The sequence below is a fragment of the Megalopta genalis genome, chromosome 11 (genome assembly GCF_051020955.1).
Source record: "Megalopta genalis isolate 19385.01 chromosome 11, iyMegGena1_principal, whole genome shotgun sequence".
Classification (NCBI taxonomy): domain Eukaryota; kingdom Metazoa; phylum Arthropoda; class Insecta; order Hymenoptera; family Halictidae; genus Megalopta; species Megalopta genalis.
The window spans coordinates 15,099,680-15,126,444 of record NC_135023.1 but is presented as its reverse complement, the minus strand read 5'-3'; the positions used below and the strand labels follow the sequence as shown (position 1 = coordinate 15,126,444).

The window sequence follows — 26,765 nt, the reverse complement described above, 5'->3', positions numbered from 1 at the left end:
TTAGAGTCATTCCAATACGTTTCCCTCCGACACGACGCAGTTAAAAAACCATTACAATCTCCATACGATGGACCGTACGATAACCGTGCAAAATTATTAAACGCAAAAACGAAGATTTTATTATTCCAATAGGCAATCAAGAAAACACCGTTCTAATAGATCGCCGCCGACCATCAAAATTCCCACACAGTTAAAGCAATGTAATTAATTAAACCAAAACTAGAAAGTTAAAATTTCTCATAGTGGATGAGATTAGAACTCTTTCACGTCCGGAACATCCTAGTCGAATTCAGTTTGTTCGAATATGTTATAATGGAAATGAATTTTCAAAATTGGTAAACAAAATTAGTGTCACCCACATGTGACCGCGTTCAACGTGTTAAAACCTGCACATATTGTAAGCGATGGACATGAAAATATATAATAGACAAGAGCTGAAGCTGTAAGCGCGCCGCACAGTATATTAAAAAATAGTTCCCTCTTTCGAACCGTCAGTGAATAATACCACTGCACGCCGTGTAAATACAAACAATAGTAAATTCTCCCTAATTGACGCTCAGATCGTGCACAAAAATGAATAATTTAGGAAGAGGAGATACGATTATTCGAGCCTTGCGGCTCGTTTTTATAGTTGTTGACAATCGGTAACTATAAAAACTATAATATATATTATATAAAAATATATTATTGTATAATAATATATATTCTATAAAAGTATATTATTATATAATATTATATATTATATAAAAATATATATTATATAATATATAATATTATATATTTATATTATATTATAATAATATATATTATATAATAAATATTTTTTTATTAAAATATAATATAATAAAAATATAAATTAAAATAAATATTATAAATATTCGCGCAATCTGAGCGCGAATTAAGGAAAAATTATATATTAGCGTATAATGTGTAAATGATACTCTAGAAACGAATTGAACGTGCGAAAAGAACGTGCGACTCCACTAGCGTGTTCAAGCGCCGATATCGCCGTATTATCGTATGAGAGATATAAAAATAGATTTCTACGCACGCTCCGTCAAGCTTTCTGTTTAAAAAAAAAAAACGCACGCATCGCTTGAGGTTACTGAATTGTCGCTTTCGTTCGATCTTCCATTTCTCGGCTCTATTTTCCCTCTGACCCATTTTCGTGTACAAGCTGAGCGTTAATTAGGGAGAATTTACTATAATAAACCATTTCTTGTTTAGCTTCGCTTACACAACCCTTGGTCACTTCATTTGTCACCCCATCCACGCGTTACACTTTAATGAAAAATAGTAAACAGATCAAAAGAATTTAATTAATTTCAATCTACAAAATTATTGTAAATAATGGAGTAGTAAAAAAGGAAGGGATACGGGGCGTTTCGTCCTGGACCTGCTAGAGGACTCATCAGTAAGGCTATCCTAGCAGGTCCTGCCTTAGACGCGGAGGGCATCGGAGGGACAATTGAGTGAGGGTTTACTTAAGAGGGTGTCCCTAATAGTTCTATAATCGACGCCCTCAGTAGGGCAATGGGAAATACATGCAAGCTGCTTTCTCCTTCAGAACCGTAAGACTATGTCGATATCGGCCAGGGTTTTATCCTCTGTGTGTTGTCCGTCGATCCGCTGGATCCTCCTCTGTTCCAGGCGACAACTTTGGGCTCCTGATGCCAGCGTCCCCAACAGTTCGGCGATGACCGGTCACCAAGACCACGACGGCCCCTGGTTCCATGTGTCTCCAACGGATCGACGGTGATGGGTCATCTCACACCTAGGAAGAGAGTTTTATGGTTTGCGGGATGGCCTCGGTGTCTTTAGTCAGCAGTTGCACCCCATTCTCCTTGCGTCGGCTTTATATACTAATGGTTTAAGTATCGTGACTCCCATAGGCAACTTATTCGTCGTCGAAGTCAGCGATATTGACGACGTTGTTGACAAAGGAAGAGGGGTCACGAAGAAAGAAGTCGCAGTTTGCGTTTCGTCCTGGATCCGCTAGAGGACTCATCAGTAAGGCTTTCTAGCGGACCCTGCCTTAGACGGGGGGGTACTGGAGTAACAGTTCGAAACGGTATATATACAAATCGTTGACCGTTCAGGTACTTGCGAGAAACGAATCCATCGAAACGAATCCATCTACTGGCAAGCGTCGAAGTGTCAATAATATCGTTCTTACAATATATATAGAAATTGACATTCGAATAAAGAATACGTACACCGAACAATCAAAAATTAAAGGCCTTAACTAGTACAAACTTCTTAGGCGGGATTATTTGGAATAGCTCTGGTTGATTATTCAAATTTATACGATCCGAATGATTCGATATTAACCCTTTGCACTCGAAGAAACTTTAACTCGAAATCGAAAATAGTTTCTACGTCTTATAGTATTTTTATTTCATATGACTTACTGTGTTTTATGCTTTTACGACAGTGAATTTTGTGACTTAAGCAACAGTTACACCTCATAATGTTTTTTAAATATAAACAAATTCGATATTAACCCTTTGCACTCGAAGCAACTTCAACTCGAAATCGAAAATAGTTTCTACGTCTTATAGTATTTTTATTTCATATGATTTACTGTGTTTTATGCTTTTACGACAGTGAATTTTGTGACTTAAGCAACAGTTACACCTCATAATGTTTTTTAAATATAAACAAATTCGATATTAACCCTTTGCACTCGAAACAACTTCAACTCGAAATCTAAAATAGTTTCTCCGTCTTATAGTATTTTTATTTCATATGACTTACTGCGTTTTATGCTTTTACGACAGTGAATTTTGTGACTCAAGCAACAGTTACGCCTCATAATATTTTTTAAATATAAACAAATTCGATATTAACCCTTTGCACTCGAAGCAACTTCAACTCGAAATCTAAAATAGTTTCTCCGTCTTATAGTATTTTTATTTCATATAACTTACTGCGTTTTATGCTTTTACGACAGTGAATTTTGTGACTCAAGCAACAGTTACGCCTCATAATGTTTTTTTAAATATAAACAAATTCGATATTAACCCTTTGCACTCGAAACAACTTCAACTCGAAATCGAAAATAGTTTCTACGTCTTATAGTATTTTTATTTCATATAATTTACTGCGTTTTATGCTTTTACGACATTGAATTTTGTGACTCAAGCAACAATTACGCCTTATAATGTTTTTTAAATATAAACAAATTCGATATTAACCCTTTGCACTCGAAGCAACTTCAACTCGAAATCTAAAATAGTTTCTCCGTCTTATAGTATTTTTATTTCATATAACTTACTGCGTTTTATGCTTTTACGACAGTGAATTTTGTGACTCAAGCAACAATTACGCCTTATAATGTTTTTTAAATATAAACAAATTCGATATTAACCCTTTGCACTCGAAGCAACTTCAACTCGAAATCTAAAATAGTTTCTCCGTCTTATAGTATTTTTATTTCATATAACTTACTGCGTTTTATGCTTTTACGACAGTGAATTTTGTGACTCAAGCAACAGTTACACCTCATAATGTTTTTTAAATGTAAACAAATTCAATGATTATTTTACAAAATTATTTTTAAACGTGTAATAACAATTTTTGATGTCGCCACAGAGTCGCCACTCGAGTACAAATAGTTAAATACCTTACAGTGTGGAAGGTAGTTTTTGGTATTTTACATGCCTCGATGTTACAAAATAATACCACTCATCCGCTGATTTGCAAACATCTTTTAAAAATCCTGTTGTCCATTCCAAAACGTCAAGTTCGCAACGAGAAAACGTGCAGCAAGAACTTTCTAGCTGTCACAAAGAAAACATTAATCTCTGGTACGCAGGACAATAGAGCTGTTATCTAGGGTATAAAATTTATAACTCTCAACGTTCACACGGGCAATACAACTTTTTAATCACGCGATGAAGTAATCTCGCGTGCGAAACTACTGTTATCCATTTCTATTTATTATAATAACTGTCTAATACTTAAATACATCTAACCGATTTTTGAGAGAGCATTGACACTAGATTTACATAACCCGTCAAATTAATTTCTTAATTTACGATTATTCATATCGTAAAGATACATTTATGAGTTATTTATTCAATTTATACGTTATTTACGGCAAATGTTACAATAACACTTGTTAAAAATCAGAGCAAATGTCTTATTATCACTTTTATAAACTAATATAAAACAGCTGTTTTTGTGCCCCGTAAATCTAGTGTTAATAAAGGCAAAGGGCTCGATAGTGAAATTATTCATTAAAGGTTAACAGTTAACAATTTAACAGTTTTAAGTTTTATCAGGGCAATGATCTTAAACCCAAGGCCAGAATTGTACAGAAATATTTATTATACAATTGTCACAAAAGTACTGCATTCTCCTCCTCAATCCGATTTTTTTAATCCGATTGAAAATTTATGAAATCAATTGTACCGCAAAATTCGTACAACATCTACAAGGACAACAACAGAGTTAAAACAACGTTTGTTGGACGAATGGAAACGGATTTCACACGGAGTATTTAAATAAAATCATCTGTAACAAGCCCAAGCGATTACATGAAGTAATAAAATAAAAGGGTCAACCGACAAAATATTAATATTATGATAACATGATTAAAAAGATTTTCATTTTATATAAAATTAACGTAATTCATTCACTGTCCGAATATTTTTTCGACGTTAAATTTTGTCACAATCTTGTTCATCGTTTATTATACAAAAGAACGTGTGCAATAAATAAACAAAATTTATGTTTCTATTTACTTTAAGAAGTGCTTTATTATATGAGAAAACAATTGATTCAATAATACTATCATAAACAATAAAAAGGAGCAATCATTCTTCTAACAATATCGTGTCCGAATATTAATACGAGTCACTGTATCTCTATAGAAATTTATTATTCATTATTCTCCCTATTATGAGCATACTTCTTCGTATAGCACTTCTATTGATTTTTTACAACCCTTTACCCTCGGAAAACGTCGCATTGTTGCGCACATTCTTTCTTCATCAACTGTCATAATTTAGAAAGATAAGACTAGAAAACATAAAATCGATAAATAAGCACCATCCTGATGTACAATTTAGAGTTTCTACAATCATTCTACAATCCTTTCAAACGACTAGTTCTTTAAATTATTACTGCCACGATTTTCCGATAATTTTTGATTAATAGAGTACGGATTTTATGCATTTGTGCTACACTGAGTAGTTGTAATCAAAAATAGTAAAAAGATTAGAACTTAAACATTTTAATCTATAAAATTATTCTAAATGATATAGCAAAAAATGAGGGGGGCGTTTCGTCCTGGGCCTGCTAGAGGACTCATCAGTAAGGCTATAACTAGCAGGCCCTGCCTTATACGCCAGACTTCACGAGGATGATGGGATATATATGCAACTACTGTTCCTTCACAAGAGCCGTATAGACAATGTCGAAATTCGGCCAGGTTTTATTTCCTTTCTGTGTTGTTCGCCGATCCGCCGGGTGCTGTTGTGGGCGACGACTTGCAGGTCCAAGATCTGAGCTCCTGATGATGCTAGACGTCCCCAACAGTTCCACGTGAGTCGATCTGTTGGGAGACTTGCGACGTCGCAGCGGGTCCAGGATCACAGCTCCTGAGTGCCATGCGTCTCCAACAGATCGGCGAAGATATTAGAAGAGCACCACACATAGGATTTGTTACAGGGTCGCTTGTAGCCTCGGCCCTTTAGAGTCTGCAGTTGCACGCCCATTTCTCCTTACTCTTCTAAATGCTGCTTATTTGGTTTTTGCTGGCACTTACCCAAGATTTTTTTTTTGTAGTGTTGTTTTCATGGGGGTCCTACCTGTTTGCCTTTGGTGTCGTCAATCGACGAAGTTTATGGGTAATGGTAGAGGACGAAAGGAAAGTGAATTGCGTTTCGTCCTGGATCCGCTAGAGGACTCGTCAGTAAGGCTTTCTAGCGGACCCTGCCTTAGACGCGGGGATATTAGGCGTACCGTTGGGGACGGTATATATACGAATCGTTGACGGTTCAGGTAGCACCGAGAAACGGATCCATCTGGTGGCGGGCGACGGATGTATAGCAGCATTAGTTAATATTGTTGCTTACAAAAATATATAGAAATTGACATTTGAATATAGAATACGTATACTAAGCAATTAAAGTTAAAGGTCTTAACCAGTATGTGAACTTCTTAGGTGGGACTAGTTGGAGTAGCTCTGCTTGATGATTCATAATTATCAATTATGATTCAAAAAATCCGGATGATTCGATACTAAATACCTTAGAGTGAGATATGCAGTTTCCGATATTTTAAATGCCCCGATGTCACAAAATAGTACCACTCTTCGGTGACTTGCAAAAATCTGTTTAAAAATTATAAAGCAGATATGAGATTGGATTAGTTTAATAGTGTATAAATTATAGTATATATATATATATTAGTAGTAGTATATATATTATAAATTATAGTATATAATTATATGATAATTATATGATCTTTATTATTCTTAATACTTGGAACGAAATTCGTGGTAAAAAGAATGATCCAGATCTTTTGTGCAGCCACTCTGTTGCCTAAATAAAACATCAAGTTCCTAATGAGAAAACGTGCAGAAAGATCTTTCTCTGGCTGCCACAAAGAAATTAATCTCTTACATAGGACAATAGAGCTGTTATCTGGGGTATAGAATTTATAACTCTCGGCATTCACGCGGGCAATACAACTTTTTAATCACGCAATGAAGTAATCTCGAGTGCGTGACTTCTGTTATCCATTTCCATTTATTATAATAATTGCATTATATATAATTCTAACATCTCTGTTTCTTCAAATACAACTTATCGGACTTTTAGAGGGTATTAATAAAGGCGAAGGCCTTCAAGGTGAAAATATTTGTTAAAGGTTTTCAATATACGTCACTGTGTAGTGAGTCTTCTTATTATAAACATATTTCTTTCTATAGCATTTGAATGAAGAAAGTAATTCATATTACTTCTTATTTCTTCGGGGAATGAAAACATCTTTTAAATATTATTTTGTACTAACGTATGCTATTATTGGACTGAGGATTTTATGCATCTATAACAAATATTAGTAGATTGAATACAAAACAATGAAAGCATTTAAATAATTTGGAAATACTTTTCCCCTTATTTTCAACTCATTAAAATGATTAAGAAATTAAATAAACATCTATGTAGCTAATATCTTCTAATTAATGTACAAACATATTTAATTTTGCATAATAATTTATAGTCTAATTATTACCCATTCTGTAACCAAAATGCTTTTTTTATTCTCATAATAATAGAAGTCCTTTTTCAATCCTTTGTGTGCAGAAATTTGTTAAAAAAGGCGTACTATACTTAGAAATATGGATCATACATCGAAGACTTTTGTTATTTCAAGAGATAAGTCATTGTAACAATCAATTTTGTTATTTCAATGATTAAATTACTCGTTTACAATTTTGAAGAGTAGCAATGTACGCCCTATTTAACAGAGTTAATAACAAATGAACAACGTTCTTGGAATTCAGTTCTCTGCTTGAATTGCAATTATACCATGTTTAAAATTACATCGTTCGGAGCAAGTAACAGGTATTAGTGAAGCGTGGAATCGATTTTAGTAAATTGGCTGAATTCTCGTTCCTGTCTTCCTCCTCTCTTGCCATTCACCAGATTAAAGATAGAACATGTAGTCAGAGAATAACTGTGTGGTTGTAAAGAGATTCCATACAGTGCCAGCTCGTCGTGGTGAAATCTTATTTATGTTTTGGTAATATGGAATTAGAGCCAGCTTTCAACACTCTTTTCAAAAATTCGTTTATTCAGCCCTCTATCTTTAACATAATCGTAATATACTTACTCGTCAGATCATATTCTGTTTGTATCGTTAAATATTTAAACGTCTCCAATCTGTTTATAAAAAGATAGTAGTGACCATATCAGAACGTACCAAATATATTGGGTAACCGCTGACAATACTGACCGACAAAACAATCATGGTAAACAGGCCAGTGATTGCTATAATCGATAAAACAAACACGACCGCAAATGATATCAATGCGGCCATACACGACCACAGTATCAAGTTGAACGTACAGAAAAATGTAAAAACTACGTGCCATTGGATCGGGACATCGACAGATAATGTAAACACTGTGAGATCGCAGCGGTGTTACTTCATTTTAGTCATAGAAACCACAATATTCGTGTAAAACTTACTCGAAATTGCTAAGCTTGAAATAACGATACGCAACACTTTCAGTGAAGAAGTTCCAACAATAGCTAATAAACTAAATGAATATTCTACTATTTTGACTAAATAGTATTTCTCGGGCTAAAGTACTATTTTATGCATGCGAAATACAAATTTTCCGCACACACTGCAAAAAACAAGAAGCCAAATAACTTTCTTTATGTAATGGTTTCAATAGATTGAAAAGGGTCGACATAGTTTATTATAATTTATTATTATATATCGACTTATTACAGGTCGAAATTCTTTCGATCTTCCTTATAGTTTAAATGTCACTTAGATATTTCCGTTTCAGACGGAGACGATTCTAATTTATTCTATTATATTTACAAAATGCGATATAAAATCACAAATTAGTTGCAATATTATTCGAAGCACCAGGACAAATTCTTCTTGAAGATTTCCACGAAGCAGCGTCCAAAAATATTTTTAAAGATCTCGTTCACTACTCTCCGCTCCGTAAACCTATGCCAATAAAATAAATGATCGCATATACATTGTTGTTGACAATGTTGCATAAATACAAATGATACTGATTCATCCGCGTGCAATCTATTTTAAGCTGAAACATGAATACAGTTTTAGAGTTGACACTTTGTAACAGCAATTACTTTTGCTCCAACGAGACGTGCTACGTGTACTTGTCTCTAAATGTTGCATGCGACGAACGAGCGTGAATTACTTTACAAACTACGATTTAGGTGAGCGGTACGTGTTTGGCAACTCTGTCTCGCTTGTTGAGGCGCCGTTAAAAGTGTTATCGAGAAGAGTGATGGATCGCGAAATCTTGGTAGGCTGGTGGGAAGTTTCGCAAAGAGAGATTGCGGGGGAAGCCGTAAAGGATTTGGATCGATGGAAAACGCGAACTTTCCGCGCTCAAAGATACGAAACAGGGGGCGAACAATGCTTCTCTATCCACTGTGTGTGAATTAGACACAAGCATGGCTACGCACACGTTGCACGCTGCCAGATAATGTTACATGTACACATTGTGCATGGCTGACTGTACCTACCCACCCTTATGTAAAAGTGAATGAATGGGGCGAGGGTGGTAAAGGCTATAACAGGTACTATATGCGTGCATCGCGAAGTTGAATTAAACCTCGCGGCGCAAGACGAGAAGCGTCGGTCCTCAGTTAAGTGAAACGAGGCAGTGAGCAATTTATTATGCCACTCCGTTCTGAGTGCAAAAATCGCCATTACGTGTAAATAAAAACACGCTATTTTTACAGGTGCGCTGCATCTTTGTGCGGCAAAACGCGTACACTCGACGATCGTAATAAGTTAATTAATTTCGATCTGTGAAATGCAACACGATTTAGCGTATGAATAAATCAATCGTGCAAAGGATGCTCAAACATGCATAAATAATTACGTAACTCTGTGTGAACTGCATGAAACTGTAGATTTTCGAATAGAATGCAAATCAGAATATAGTTTTGATAAACATTTCTTAGTTTATTCGATTGTGGCTTATATACAATCGAAAGAAATTTCATTAAAAACAGATTTCTATCTGTTATTTAATTTGTAACATTTTACTTTGCCGAACGGTTATGGTGATCGAATATTTCTGTGACCAAATGTATGGATGTTACTTTTATTATTTTATTATTATGAACAATGATATTATCAGGGAAATATTAATTCACAAGTAATAATTCTAACCGTCCCTGAATTATTTCTGAACAATTAAGGCATATAGGTCAATTCCAATATTTTGCTGCTCTCGTACTTATTAAAGGTGGGGCATCATTACGAAAATTGAATTGATGAGAAATCAAGGTTGGCGACACAGATGCATCAGCAAATCAATTCTAACGTAGCGCAACTGGTTCATCTTACGAATTATATGTATAATATCTTAGCGTAATCAAATCGGGTTAATTAGTTTTCGATTAATTTCCTTAGATGACTTTGGCCAAATAAACCGTAGATTATTCAATGGCGCACATAATAGTACCATTACTGTACTATTGTTATACTACGATATTGTACTATTATTATACTACGATTATTACGATGCTATTATCATACTATTAATTACTCCTAATTATAATTAGCAAGACTTCGAAGACTTCACGACTTACTACCCACTTTTACTCTATTCAAAGCTAATATAACCTGTTAGTTGAACATCGTGTATAACTTTGTGTTAACTTTTACATATTTCTACAACGAAGGACCTGAATTCCGGCTTGTATTCGTGTTTCGTTCCCGCATTATTAAAACTCCGCCCAGCCTCTGCTTTGAAAAAGATGAAAATTACGGTTGAAAAACTTGTAACTTAAATATTCTCCCATGAAAATTGTGGTAATTAACGATAAAATCCTCAGTTACACGGTAACATGGTAATAACTAGAGTGCAAATTTTTATGCAAAATAAAAATTCTCTAAGTTAATAATACCGACAAAAATGACAAAAATGTCTCTGCCTTTTAATAATTTTGACAAGTTGAACATTGTATAGAAATACTGTCAAACTCTTGTAACGTCACCACAGTCGTGTTTTTAATCTAATCATTTTACGAATTTATGGCAAAATCGAGTAGTTGCAATTTCAGATAGTAAAAAGATGAAATGAATGTTAAAAAGTTAGTTTCTGTTTCTTCTAATCGGTGCAGGCTATTTTTATATTGCGTAAGAAATCATATTTTAAGATTGAGTACTAAGAACATTAATAACTAGACTACGAACTTTATACATTTATGATAGAGTATAGTAGACGACATTTTAAATAGTAGGAAGATTAAAAGATTTTATTTCTTTATTTCTTTCTTTATTTATTTATTTATTTATTGATGCTTCAAACTTTAATAGCTAAGAAACTTTTTAAGATTGAGTACTAAGAGCATTAATAACTAAACTACGAACTTTATGCATTTATAACAAAGTTTAGTAGACGACATTTTAAATAGTAGGAAGATTAAAAGATTTTATTTATTTATTTATTTATTCATTGATGCTTTAAACTTTAATAGCTTATTTAGCAAACACTGGATTTAGTCGTGTTTTAACATCAAATCGCTTAAAATTAATGCAGAAGCAAAGAACTTTCTATTTCTTTCTATCGATGGAGAAAATTGTTGCACGAATATTCACAGTCTGTTAATATCGTAGTCGAACCTTGCAATTAGTATTACTAACTACCGTTCATCTCGAATTTTTGCATGTAATCGCACGTTTACCCAGGCAATTTTTTCTCCACGTTTTCTCCGTAATAGAATTTTTAATGAAACCCGCCGGCCGCCGTAAATAACGCAGAATTTATTTAACTTTAGCGCAAAATGCCCCAAGGAAGCATACAATACCAAGGGACGCAGAGAAGAGCCTGCGGTCCGGGAGCGCACTGGAATGTCCAGGTAAATTCAAAAAGTTTTACCAAACAGGAAACTTTCAGATTAATATTTTGTTAACTCTATTGTATTGTTCCGTCAGTGAACGTGATTACTCAAGTACACGTAGACAACAAAACGTAGCCGTTGCACATTTTTTTCCAAAATCGTTGCCTTGTAGAAAATTTAAATTATCCAAGATTTACCTTACTCTCCTTTAATTTATCACGTGTAGTCGTAAACATTTTAACGTAATCAAGTTCTACAGCATGGACACTCTTGCTCAAATAAGACACATTGTATGTACTGTATATAAAAAATATTATTATCTTTTCGTACAGAATTTAATAACCATTCTGTAACATAGCGAATAAGTTGTAAGTAGCAAGTTTGCAATTTTAAATGTTACAAAGAAAATGTTCGTATTAGTGCTATTCTTCATTAAAAAAAGAAAAAAGTATTCGATCGAACAGATGAAATGCGCATTACTACGTAACTATTCCATAGATTTCACGTGGGAAATACTGAATAACTGTTGACAGACACGATGAAATTAAATTGAATAGGTGGTGAGAGACAAGGTGACAACAAGGTGTTTGTGGTACGCCTGCGAAGCTCTTGGAATTGGCCTGCTATTAATGCTTTTAGGAGCTTGCATGGCGACTATAGGTGAGTAGTCATTTTTAGCGTTCACTATCGGCCAGGCTTTTTCTTTAACGCAGGACAATTTTGACAAATATGTATGTGTAATACCGTAAATCATGCGTAGTACTAGATTATTTCGTGATTTATGTATTTTTCGGAATGAGCGAATCTGATTTCTTCAAATTACATACACGAACACGAAGCAACCGTTTGTAAAAAGTAGCGTTCTTCTTTATGGTATTCACCGTAGATTCTGCAACGTAACAAACGAATTAGAAATCGATCCACTATTTCACAAACAATGTAAAATATTTAACGAACGTAGAGTAATATAAGGCAAATATTATTAGTTAGTAAAATAGTGCGTTCACTTAAATTCACGCGCCATTCTGATAGTAAGCATTAATTTAAGTAGTATTCTCGAATGATTTTAATTTAGATGTCGAGCAAGCATTCATAATGTATTTAAAAAGTTCATCTTTTTAGAAACTAATAAGTTCCTTTAAGCCTTCTCCAATACTTCTTTAGTTTTAATTAATGAGACAGAAAACTAACTCAAGTCTGTGATAAAAACTTGCAAACGAAATTATAACTAATTATTAAGACAGCATCAATACTTTGTTTTCTTCACATACGTTTGTTAAATTTCAGTTAATCTAATAATAATAGATATAAATAATAGATTTGATAGTTAAAATAGTTAAAATAGTTAAAATAGTTAAAATAATAGATTTGAACATGTACAATATCTACAGTGTTTAGATAGAACGCAAGCGATATTTCTTTCTGTCAACTTTTTCAACGTTCCTTACAAATTACTCGATTCTTTCGTACTGAATTGCCGACTACGTGCTGCACTAAACCCATTCGTGATTCAGAATATTATGCAAATGGCGGAAAGGTGATTTTATCCGCTAACTGACTAGAACGACTACAGCCAGATCTACTTTCACAACCAGGCCTTTCCCCACTCTCCTTTTCGCTCCTATCATGTACGTTCTCGCTTATAAATATTAATGTACGTATAATAGTTATCAAATGTAATGTATTTCGAAAGGCATTACGAAATTATTCTTGGTCTCGAAAACATATCAACTGAAACATATTGAAGCCTCACAGACTATTGAAATCTTTACACACATCTTCACAGACTATTGATTATCTTTATTCACAGACATTACGTTCTTTTCGCACACAATCCACGTATGTTTTATTACGTCATTTTATGTGCATTGACGTGTTCATATTATCCAATGATAAAGTGTACTCATTCCTTCTTCGATAAGCTTTGTGTATGCGAATATTGCAATTTATAAAGTTTACAATTAAATAACAATCAAGAGATTACTAAATTACTAGAGATTCGATCGTAGCAATATTATTAATGTTAATTAAGATGGCAAATCAATTAGTTAGTTGAGATTCACTGAATCAAAGTAAGACGAGTCAGTTAAATTGATAACTGTGACAGATAAGATTTCTTTTTGTAAGGATAGACAGAATTGAATTCATATTTTTAGCTATTGAAATGAATTAGATTTTTCAAGCCATTTTACCAGGACGATCAATAAATTTTTTTTAATGATGCGCTGTCATACAGGTTACTTCGCAGATCAGCTGTCCGTGGCTCAAGAAGTTAGAGGCAATCTAACAATAAGAGTGAAGAATGAGTCACGCGGATTCCATCTGAACAACCTTAGTTATGCTGGACCAATCGTTATGGGCGTAGGAGGTAACGTCCACTACTTGTATGTCATATGTATACTGTTTCTTCTCAATCATATCTACATTTTCAATTCACAAGCTACATTTATTAAAAGTTGTATCATTTTTTAATGTATTGTAAATAAAAACACAGAGAAATTAAGAATACAGAAGTTTTGTCATTATTAACAAGTATGGTTAAAAATATTACTGCGATATAAACACTAACATCGAGAAAAGGATAACTTGAAACACTATTTGATGCTATTTTCAATATACGAAATTTTCATTTATGCGTTAATGATTACTTTAATCTATACATTACTAAATATGCAAATAAAATTTAACGGAACCTTAAAAAAAATGCATTTACGTATTACATCATTGCATTGTACTCGCAATTTGAATCAAATAAGACAGACATAATTAAATAGTCCTCGGGGCACGTAGCTAAATATGAAAAATTGATTTTCGTACATTTCTCAGGCATGAAAACAAATTTTCTATTGGTTTTTTATTACAACGTCGACTCCGGCACGCGTATCAGATATATATTTTAAGAGAAAAAAAGAAAAAAAAGCATGCCCCCAGAGAGATTCGAACTCTCGACCCCTGGTTTACAAGACCAGTGCTCTAACCCCTGAGCTATGGAGGCTCACAGTACTCTTGCGCTTGATACTAAGATATGAACGGAGCGATCAAATTACTGATATTGAAATAGTTTTAGAACAATATATCGCAATTGTTTTTAGTTCAAAAGTGGATGTATAATGATAATTGAACTTCAAAATGATTTTTGTAGATGAAAGACAATTTAATACCAATGTCGAGCAGATTTATATTTCAGACATATGTGTACTGAAATGCTCACATATTGGATACACAGATCTATGAATAAATTATCACAGAAATTAAAAGTCTTGATTATCAATTAGATTATACTATAATTACTGTGTTACAGCGAACTATACATACATTTTGTCAAGAACTAACTCCAAAAAAACAGCATTCAAATATGAACGAACACACAGCCTTTAAACTTGTACAATGTTTAATAGTTTAAATATTTGCTTACGTTTTTCCTTGTCTTTTAACATATTAGATAATAATAAATTAACAGATAAAGATAGGTGCCTATGTAAAAACTCTTACAAAATCCATTTAACCAGTTTCCTTTATTAAATACTAAATCATGTTTTTGTTTACGTTCAAGTCTTCAAAATAGATTGTTTACGTGCTGGCATAAGATATAAAATTAAAAAGTAAAAGAAATTGTTACAGTGTTTAATGTTCCGGAATATCTTTCACAAAAATAAACGCAGTTCCGCAATACTCAAACTTAATCAAGAATACAATCAAATCGTTATTTTCAGTTTTTTTTATATTGATAAATAATGTAAAGTAAATTGTTAGAGCTCGGACAAATTCTCAGCGAGCCATCATTAAGATTAATATTGTTCCATCATTTGCGTTCACAAAAATAATTCGAATCATATTCTGAGATCTGAGATCATTAAAAGATGATTTTGATATCATTAGAGATTATTTTGAAATTATTCGAGATTATATTGAAATCATTGGAGATTATATTGAAATCATTAGAGATTATTTTGAAATCGTTAGAGATTATATTGAAATCATTAGAGATTATTTTGAAATCATTAGAGATTATTTTGAAATCATTAGAGATTATTTTGAAATTATTCGAGATTATTTTGAAATCATTAGAGATTATTTTGAAGTGATTAAAAATTATTTCTTGAGTCATTAAAACAGTTTAGAAGTAACGTAATGCAAATTTTCAGGATTTATCGTAGTGGCTGCTTGCGTAATGACCTTCGAGGCTCGTGATAACGCTGCCAAAGTGGTGCCAGCGCGTTTTCGCTTTAATCAAACGTCGACAATAAAGAGCATAAAAAACCAACGGAACCGGAGATCTATATCTAGCCAGACGACCAAATGGGACCACCAACTTGGTGTGTTCAGGGTGAACAGGAGTCCAAGTCCAAGCATCCACGAGGTTTTAAGGAAACAGTTGACGGCGGAGTTTATGCAGTTCTCGAAGGAACTGGACGACAAACAGACTGGCCACTGTATTAAAAAGAGTCCCAGCGCGCCCACGCTAATTGATAAAAAATCGCCCCGCAAAAGAACCACGAAGTACGCTGGATGCGCACTGTTAAATCCAGAATTACTACAAAGACATGCCCTGTCTGTTGACAATCCTAGCTACAGTACACATCAGGTACACAATAAAACTAGACTTTTGTTTATCCAGCCACTTATTTAATGATTTAACTAGCCAACAAAGCTGGGTGCATTCCAAATCAAAAATATTACAAATAATGATTTCAATATTTTATATGAATATCAGAGAGTATTTCAAGATTTATTTTATTCTTTAGTTTTAAATAGAAGAATATTTAAACGTATCTATTATGTATGAGTCGAAATCATTAACTGAAATAACACTTTAATGGGAAATAATTCTTGCAACTAATACTTCATAATTATGAATAAACAGTGGGTCTTTATGCGAAACGAAAATGTTCTACCGACGAACGGAGAAGTGAATTAAAAGTTTATTTCTGTTTTAATGTTTTAATTGGGTTGAACATTATACGGTTGAACATAGATATTTTTTATTAGTTCGCGAACGCAGTAATTAGATATTTATGAACGCTTTTATAATTTTGAGGGTCGAGTGGAAACTGTTTCTGTTTACCACGAATGCATGAAATTTGGAATCTGACGGCAATCAAATTTTCATTTCTTGCAGCTGAACAACCGCATGCTATAATTAATGTAATTTAAACCGACGATGAGAATGTTACGAGCACGCGGAGTAATTGTGCGTTGTTGGATGACTGCATATTATAATTAATACAATTTAAACAGACGAGCAGGGAGAGCTTGGAGCAACAGAAAATGGGTGGCAGCCAAATTTCGATGGCGATGGATTTGCACATCCCCAATAAAGGTCCTATTACACTGAAAGTGAAGGACAGGTCGGACACCGCTAGACGACATCAGCTGCTTCGACAGACAAAGGTGGAAGAAGTGGATGAATCGGTTTGGTCACCAAACACTCGCGGTTACTCGCCTAATCTAGCAGGTCAGTTGCCAGACCATCAAAGTTCGCGAGTTTTGTTTTCCAGAAAGAAATCGCGACCAAACAATACGACGAAGTCATAAATAACTTCTGTTTCTTTATCAGACATTTATTTTGTTTTCTTTATTCTTTTGTTTTTTAGTTATTATATTTTTATAACTTTAGTTAGTTATTATATGGTTATTATATAGTTATTAGTTATTATTATTATTATACATATAGTATTATATACATATAGTTTAGTTAGTTATTTATGACCCTACCTACTATATCATTATCAACCCTTAATAAAACAAATGAACATTTAAATTAATTGTCCGAAATTAGATAGTCAAGCAACAATATTAATACTCTGGGTTAATAATTGGATAATAAATGCGTTAAGTCCGCAGTCTAAGAATATGTTACGTTAAATGAGACAACAGCAAAACTTGATGATTCTATCGAAATCCTATCTACCAATGAATATAATAAACATTTGGGGTGTTTTATGCTAGGAAAAAGAAACTCGATAGATATAAGACTGGTCGAGGAGCTGACTGCAACGAAAGACCTCATGAAAGTCTCTCCCAGAGATTTCCGCAAGATTTCCTCACCGAGCTTCCATAAAATGTCTTTCGATAAAGTTGGAAGTGAACGTAGGATCGAAAGATCAATGGGTCAACGGAAAGCGAGTCTGGAATTCAGAAGGAGCCCCGACTTCCGAAGGGGAGATTACAGGTACCGGAATATATTTTCAAACGTTAATATACCTTCGCTGGACGGGCGAAAGGGCATAAGTCGAGTTTTGGTCGAAATGATATAAGTTATCGTATAAAAGAAATAAGATGTTCTCAAATTGAATGCCATGTACATCTTTTAAATCTAATGCCATGAAACTACATATTAAAATTACATTTTATAGTATATGCTAGTTGACAAAACAATTCTGAGTCACAATTGTTCTACACTTTATCGAGATTTTTGTATGCCCCACCGTTCGCGCTTTTAAACATATCAACAATAAGTTTTCATTCTACGATATTTATCGGCACAATTCGCTATTTCAAACATATTAGCGTTAGTTCAAAATGAATGGTCTATTTATCTTTCGTTAATTATCGGATAGATTAAAAAATTTAAGAACTTCGACAAATCGAAAATAATATATCGATTTTCTCAAATTCGTTTAACCTTCCGCGAGCCAGGTAAAAAAGAGCGACCCACTGAACCATGTAGGGTTGATTATACCCTAAACATTATCCATCTACAAATATATAATTTCCATAAAGGTACACATTAAAATAGCGTTTCATCGTTCTTGTAATAAAAACAGATCTCGATAGAACAAACATTGATATTTAAAAAATAAGAAGGTTAATCGCTCAAACTGTTTGAAAGGCTGCGATGTCCTGAGCATCAAATATTATAGCAAAATCGCGTATATCAGAGATTATTACATCTCCGCAAAAATGCCTGAGCTTCGAAAACATTTTTGATGATCCGATAGAATATGAGAACGACCGACATGAATGAACGTATTTATTGCAGAAAATTGTCGGTGGACCGATTCAGCGTCGATTGCACGAGATATCTGTCGGAGGAGATGGGAATCAGATCAAGGACGAACAGCGGCGAGAACCTGAAGAGACAACGTCAACCGAAGCTCTATCAGTCCCGATCGGACGACAATAGAAGGCAATCCTTCGATAAACACCACAAAGAGTCGAGCAGACACTCGCTGAATACGCAGGCGGTGATCGAGACCGGCGGAATGGACTCCGAATTCAAGTATTTCACGAGAACCTCTGTCGACGCCGAAGGCAGTCGCGCGGATATTTCGGATGAAAGCCGCGGAATCGATATCGACGACCAAATCGTCGTTGCCATTTCTTCCGAAGGGCTGACCGAGGCCGACGCCTTGCTCGAGGAACCCGAATTGGAGAACCTCCCGGATAATTGTGCGGAAAACTCGACGGACTGTCGTAACGGGAATGAGCGATACAACTCGTCGAGAATGGGCCATTTGGTAGTGGAACTTCATAGGTCGAACGATCAAAAAACTGATCGGTTTGTTAGTGAGAGTTTCCGAGATTACTCGCCACACGAGGAAACGCTGTACATAGCGGATGACGAGGTTTAAAGACTCCGTGAGTCTCTATCGATTATCCAGAAACGGTTGCCTAACTTTCTTAAATAGCTCAAAGAAATAGCTCTAAGAGGTGTCTCTTTACAATATTAAATGTTTGTCCAGTTTTCACGAGTATTCGATTGTGATTTGTGAAGTGACCGTCTTCTTTGGCTGAAATGAATACGCTTTCATTCTTTTAAAACAATGTAGATATTCTGGATTTTATCAAATTGGAAGATGCGGGTAGAGATGATGTTGATGTTGAACATGGTAGACGAACGATACTTTATACATTAGTTCGAGCAACTGAACAGTTTTTTGGAGAATGGAGCGTTTCCAAATGGTAAACGTTTCTTGGTAGAAAACGGTTTTTAAAAATGATATTGAGTGTGGCGTGCTTCGATCGATAAGCTCGCGAAAACGGAAAATAAAAGCGCATTTATTTCAATCGAAGAGAACAGTCGTTGTATACGTCACGGCCCGACAATCTTTCATTTCCAGATCTACGATTTAGAAGATTTCGAAACGCTGTTATGTCCTTGTCGTTTGAAGACGCGTTTGTTAGAACATGAGCCGTTCCTACCGTTAAACAGCTGACAGGAATTTGATAAATATTGCATTAAAATTCTCGAGAAATAGAATTCTCAAGAATAGTTGATTGAAACTTGCATCGCGTTTCCTAAATGAAATTGAGTCTACGCCGCGTTTCGTCACACTTATGATCTTTTTACGTAAGCTCGAAGACATTGTTCATTCGTCGATGACTTTTAAAATGCCCTAAAGTTATTAATTAACTGTACATGTTATAAATCTGACAACTAGGAAACTAATTGCTTTCTTAAAATCATTGAAAATTTCACGATGCAACCTGTCCCTCGTTTCTATGCTATTTATACTAAATGCAACTGTAACCGCGCAATTTAGTGGAAGAATTTCTCGATCGAGTAAACCAAAAATGCAAAGAAACATCAATTAGTATAGTCAACTAGCAGTAACGAGTGAACTCGTTTCACCGATTAGCTGGTTAAATCGTGAAATTATCGTTACGTTATAAATAGCGTCGGTGATAACAATCTCGAACGATCACGAAAGAGAGCAGCGCGAGAGAGCAAGATTAATCTTTAGTTCGAAGACAATCATCTGTATGAACGTGTAATATTTCTTTTATTAAACCGACCGAACGATAGTTTGCCAAACCGGTGACAAATAATTAAATACGTTGCGTAAAATAAGAACTAAACAGACGAAATGGAGAAATGCTATAGAACGTAGAAGTTGCGGTCAAATTGTGAAACATATTTCTGCCATAAACAATAGTCGAAGCTCTATATAACTATAGAAATCTATTAAAATGAGTGTTGCAAGCTGTTCAGCGAGAACCAGTAGAATTTTGTATACAAATATAAAAAGAACAAAGTGGTTCGCTCATTTCGTATTCTATACGCGTAGATACTGATTAGTAATTATAATAACCAACTTCTGTTCTTGTACATTGGTTACTACTGCAAACGCGTACGTAAATACAAATTTTTATGAGCTAGTTTATAGCGGGTGAGAAAATGAAGAAGAATCGTTTGCTCAGATACGATCCTAATCATAACACAAATACGATTATTATATCATGTATATGATATATAGAATATGATATCATATATATGATATCATAGATATATATATATATATAATATGAATATTATATCATCCCCACCGAAAATGTTACTAAACACTTCGCTATACTTGATTCGAGGGGATTGTGTACTATAACTGCATCAAAGTCTGCAGTCTAATTGTTGCTAAACAACTTTACACGTGTATAATATGAGAATATATACCTTTGAGGATGAAAGCATAGGAAATATATCTATTTGTAACTTCTTCACGGAATATTCCATAAAATGTTCTCTACGTATAGAGTACAGGAAGAATGACATTCACTGTTGTCATTGTAAAATGATAACATAGAGTCAGATCGATAAACCCCATTGGGTTCTGTGTTTGATACAGGTAGCCCAAAATGTTGCAGAACAATTAACAACGCAATATCATTTTCTGAGCAATGGTTTCTTGCACAAGTTCTCAGAATAGAAAGCTTGTTTCAAAGTATCGAAAGCAAGTATTTATTTCATTCATGATTTTATTTACTTGGACTATTCGTTTAAATATATGTATAATATATATTATAATATTTATTTATTTATAAATAGTAATATATACATTTAATTTATATAATACATATGTAAATTACCCCCTTGCCATACTTTGATGAGTCTGTTAAGTATGAACGCTATTCCGTTCTTTTCGGTCTGAATAAAATTCTTGTCACCAGAATTTAAACATTTAAGTAAAATGTGGACACAGGATAAATACAAATTGTCTTTTCTCTTCTTAGAAATTATTACAATCGAAAAACTCGCAATCAGTATAACTATGACGAAAATGGTACAGCAAGGGGGGTTAATAAAACATAGCTCATCTCGTAGTTCTCTGATAAGTTATTGTTAAACAGAATCATCAGGTTTTCACGTTTTAATTGTATAACTAGCGATATCATTTTCTACTTTTACATTCGTATTTCAACGCAGAGAATGTGACGTCAATTCTTTATGTTCGAAGTGTCAGGGTCAGAATTGAAATTATACTAGCAAAGTAGCTTGCCATAGAAGGTATCTAACGAAACGATAAGCCGTGTAAATACTTGTGAAAAGCTGTTATCAAATAGGGTACAGAAAATGTTTACCCTAGGCAAACGCAATCGAAAGAAGGTTTTGCGGTGCTAAGAACATTTGAATTACTCCATTTGTTCGTATTAAATTACCAGCATCAGAATATCGGCAAAGCATTGTACTATCGGACACATTAATCGAGAGACGCGCAATTTTAGGCTACTGGATTACCGAAAATTTGTCGAACCTTTTCAATGTGTAAAATAAATTCAGTGTTAACAGCAGGTTTATTTTGAATTTTTCCGTCTGAACAATCGAACCATCATGCACCATTCTGGTGGATGGTATATATAGATTCCGCAGTTTCCAGTTGAAAAATTCAAAAAGGTTCGCGATCTTTCCGATAACCCAATAGTAGGTTCAGTCAGATATAACTTCCATTTCACGTATTCCAAATTTCCCGTTTTTTTTTCTTTTTTAGACTTGATAATCGTTCTATAATTTGAACGATTTCGTTATATTACTATCACGAAACGTTATTTTGTAAGTATTTATTTGGCAAGCGTTTTATAGATAGACTGCGTATCATCGTGCAAAATAAGAAATGCCTGCATTAAATGCACGGAGATTTAATTCTTCTTCTATCGCCTTCAATAAATTACAATTCATTTTATATCCATATCTGTCAGAATGTTAAGAAGTTTAAATTCAGAAGAAAATTAAAGAAGAAATTTAAATTAAAAAGAAAGACGAAGATGGCTCCCGTTTCTTTGCAATAAATACAGAAAATCCGCAGTTTATTTGCAGGTATCGAAATTTATTTTGCAAGCGTTTCACAACGACGACGCTTTTGTTGAAAATCATTGAATACCGCGTCGCGAACGTTGTAATAAAAGTCGCGCGAGACCGTCAGAAATGTAATCCCGCAGTTTCTGCAAGAAGCTGAGAACGATTCGCTTCGACAGCCCGGCGGTTCCGATGTTAATCGTTTTCCGATATTTACGGCGGAAGTTATTTGCGAGCCGACCGAATAAAACCGTGATCCGCGGATGCATAAAACGCGTATGACGCGGTTCCGTTACATCCGATCGGACTTGTTTCACGTGCGCACGTCACACAGGACCGTGTTTATACAATAACGTAAATACACCTAGCGTTATGTTTAAGAGGATCGCAATAATTAAAAACGTCTGAACATTATCGTGTTCTATTTTGTAACCGTTTCGTAACTCCACGCGAACGCGGCCTATCTGATTGTAACTCTTACATTACTAAGGTGCGACATTGCAATCGATTTTCAATTTGATCGGGGTTCTCCGTCGATTGGGGAGACGAATGATATTCGCGGACGTTGTACAGCGATCAGAGGGAAAGCAGAGCCGGGAAGAGGAAGATCGAACGAAAGCGACAATCCACTAACCTCAAGCGATGCGTGCGTTGTTTTTTAAAACGGAAAGCTTGACGGAGCGTGCGTAGAAATCTATTTTTATATCTCTCATACGATAATACGGCGATATCGGTGATTGAACACGTTAAATTCGACGCTAATGGAGTCGCACGTTCTTTTCGCACGTTCAATTCGTTTCTAGAGGTACCGACGCGTGCTGAAACGGGATCTCTCGACCGTTCGAAGTCGTTATTGTAGTACCATTTACATACTATTCGCTAATAGAACAGTAAGTTCTTCCTAATTCGCGATCAGATTGCACACAAGAATGGAAGAGAATCATTATTATTATCATTTAATTCGGGAAGAGAATTATTCGAGCCTTGTAGCTCGTTTTTATAGTTGTCGACCATCGATAATCGTATCTCCTGTTCCAGAATTGTCTATTTTTGTGCGCAATCCGACCGCGAATTAGGAAGAAATTACTGTACTTCGAACCGTGATCGGTATAAATTCGAATCGATTACAATTCTTAAGTATTAATTAACTTACGTATAATTTAATGTATAGCTTGCGAAATTTTGTCCGAAATTGCACCGCGATCTGGGGAAATTGGAAATGGAGCAACGATACTTAAATGTTGATCGATTTATGTATGATTTAATGCGTAATTTAATGCAATTTTTCGGTATTTTACTATAATCTAGGGTCAGCAGAAACGAAGTATTAATTTTTAAGGACCGATTAATTAAGCGGAGGGCCAATTTGAGCCGACCATGACTGTTACTGTATCGATTAGTATACTTATTTATTGTACAGAAATAATTCATCGTGCGCGCAGGTATTCTGTGTTAACTGACGTGAACCTCGAACGGTCGATTAAGTTTTCTTGAAAACAACAATAGAAATATTGTCGAGAATGTGTCGTTAGAAAAGATTGACAATGAAATTATGTTTCGAAATCAGCATGTTCTTCGTTTTTATTCGTTCTGAGAACAAAAAGATTGCTTAGTCGATTTTCAGTGGACCAAATACATAAAGAATGTGTACATAAAAGTGATATAATTGTTAAAAGCAATGGGGTGAATAGGTGCTTCTACACTTCGTCTGGGGTCTCGCCTCCAAAATTGTTAGGAATAGTCTGCGCCGGAAACGAATTTGAATCGCGGTGCTCCATTTTGGAGGCTAACATTTTATTGTCATTTTAAAATGAGAATTATATTCTCGAATTTGCGCGAGCTTCAAGTAATTAGGAAATGAAAATGATTTTACCTACTGCAATTACATTCGAATTAGAAACCGGATATATTTTGTTCCATGTACGTTAGATTTCCATTAATTAAAAAACGAAGAATTTTATTTCAGTCTACATTATCTATCCATTAGTCTCCAAAATGTAACTCTGCAATCTTACAGAAATAATAACAATCACTAATATGTCTAAAAAAAAAGACGATTACATATTGGTATTGCTCCGTTTATTATTTTCAACGATATTATGTAAATGTTCGAATTATATAGTTAAAATTTACCAAAGAAAACATAATCAAACTGTGATGAAATCGTAATTAAATAAGAATTACTAACAGTAGCGGAGATTATTTACTATCATTGTCAGTGCTGTTAAAACGTTGCAATATTTATATGCATCCAACATGTCAATCTAAACAATTAAAAAGAAGATACTCGTGAAATACGCGATCGATGTCAATTTCGCATATTTGCTACAAAATGATATCGCGAAATGCGTCTTAAATTATCGACTTTATTCGAAATATAATAGATCACGGATGTTAATACAAACGTGATTTTATAAATTAAATTAATGAAAAATAGTATTCGACAAAAGCGGATTATCTAACGTACCGAATTCGAAGACAATCATACACGTTGCAAATTTAATATAGTTCGTTTATCCGAAACAGAAATATCTATGAACTTTATAGATCCGAGTATGTCAATACAATAAAATCAGAAAACATCAGAAAATCAGCAGTGTTAATTAATAACACGTTCGGGGAAGAATGTTTATAATTTATGAAGCCGATTAAAAAACGGATTGCTGAACATATCAATAAATATTTTCTGGTTCAAGGTATAAAGAAAATTCGACTGTGCTCGTGTGAAACGTATATTTCAAGAGTATCTCTTACAATAATGAGGCCGCTGTGAACTGACATAAGCGATTTTCTCGCAAGCCGATTGTACTTAACAGGTGTGTCGAAATAAATCAACATCGTTATATGGTTCCGGTCTCAATGTAATCTTTGCATGCTGATTGTTGTAACATCTCAATAAAACTATTTCGAAAGCATTCTTCTTATTGTGCATTGCGCGAGAAAGAGGACTTAACGAAATCGCGCAACCTCAGCGCCGAATACCCTAATTGTACACCTGCAAGATGATAACAGAACGCCGATCGTTGCGTCCTCTCTCTCTACGTCGCTAACTTTCACCAGTGCAATCCACGTTTCTGTTAATCGTAAGATAATACGATTAAAAACAAATTGCTCCAATAATGATCGATTATTTTCATTTCGACTAAATTTAAAAAATAAACTACAGCGTGCACGACAGTTCTCTAATAAACTGTACAAGACCAAGGAAATCGCGCCGAAACAGTTACGTGCTGAACTCGAAGAAATCCCGATCGCAACGGAACCATCATCGAGACAGAAAAAGATCATTACGCGGCATAGAAAAATTCGTTAATCGCAATTTCTGTTCGAGACATAACTTTAGAAAGTAGTCAAACTCCGTCGATGTTCTGCAAACAGGTAGCATTTTTTCTGGACTACCTAGTCGGTAACATAGGAACAGGTATCATACCTGTGCGGAGGAGAACTATACACCAGGTGGCGAACGGTATATACAACAATAGCACTGTACCTCAAACGCAGGCCCGGCTTATGAAATCATCTCCTCATCGAAACTTACAAACATCTGCATCTTATTTGAAATTACCATTAATTTATTTACCATTAATTATTTACCATTAATTATTTACCATTAATTATTTACCATTAATTATTTACCATTAATTATTTACCATTAATTATTTACCATTAATTTATTACCATTAATTAGCATTATAAATTTGCTCATCTAATACTATTGAACACTGCCTAAATTACTTTTAGACTGTCGTAGATTGAAGAAACGATACTGTAAACATAAAATAAACTGTAAACATATTGAGATAAAAACCGGTTTTTATTATTCAGCTGCTCTGCATATATTCTTTAAAGTCGTTTTTAACAGAGAAATGAAAGATCGCTCATTTTTAGATGTTACAGCGTTTGCAATTTCACCTTTCTGCGCATGACCTTCTCTTTTTTAGAAATCGAATTCATTTTTTCATCTAATTCACCTTAAATCACATATTTACAGGATATCACTATTTCCCACAAGTTGTAACAATTCCAGCTAAGTTGAACGACTTTACACCTCCACATTTTCTATGATGCAACCTAATGATACATTAACCCTGCTTCATAAATATGTATACGAAATTAACATCAGCAGCTGCATGTGAACCATTATTCGATCAAGTTACCTATACCATTAATCA

At 34.4% G+C, this 26,765-nt stretch overlaps 1 protein-coding gene, 1 long non-coding RNA gene and 1 other non-coding gene across 4 annotated transcripts in view; 1 reads left to right on the top strand and 2 right to left on the bottom strand.

The window, feature by feature from the left end:
• LOC143260305 (uncharacterized) overlaps positions 1 to 5,960 on the bottom strand; it is a 237,903-nt gene extending 231,943 nt beyond the window's left edge. Inside the window, exons 1-2 of one of the 2 annotated variants that reach the window (XR_013034450.1) lie at positions 5,346 to 5,960; positions 1,440 to 2,034 (exon numbers count right to left, since the gene is read on the bottom strand). This is a non-coding gene — a long non-coding RNA (uncharacterized LOC143260305). Of the gene's footprint in view, positions 1 to 1,439; positions 2,051 to 5,345 lie in introns of those variants that run through there. The other variant, XR_013034449.1, reaches the window with a different exon arrangement.
• LOC117219127 (uncharacterized) overlaps positions 1 to 25,508 on the top strand; it is a 39,949-nt gene extending 14,441 nt beyond the window's left edge. The window contains exons 2-8 of the mRNA XM_033468039.2: positions 11,520 to 11,600; positions 12,140 to 12,242; positions 13,819 to 13,950; positions 15,728 to 16,167; positions 16,821 to 17,037; positions 17,532 to 17,754; positions 18,565 to 25,508. Of these exons, the coding sequence (XP_033323930.1) occupies positions 11,526 to 11,600; positions 12,140 to 12,242; positions 13,819 to 13,950; positions 15,728 to 16,167; positions 16,821 to 17,037; positions 17,532 to 17,754; positions 18,565 to 19,156 (1,782 nt within the window). The 5' untranslated portion in view covers positions 11,520 to 11,525 and the 3' untranslated portion in view covers positions 19,157 to 25,508. The remainder of the gene's footprint in view (positions 1 to 11,519; positions 11,601 to 12,139; positions 12,243 to 13,818; positions 13,951 to 15,727; positions 16,168 to 16,820; positions 17,038 to 17,531; positions 17,755 to 18,564) is intronic.
• On the bottom strand, positions 14,505 to 14,577 carry TRNAT-UGU (transfer RNA threonine (anticodon UGU)). Its single transcript has one exon. It is a non-coding gene; the product is annotated as a tRNA-Thr (tRNA).
• Positions 25,509 to 26,765: the final 1,257 nt, after the last annotated feature.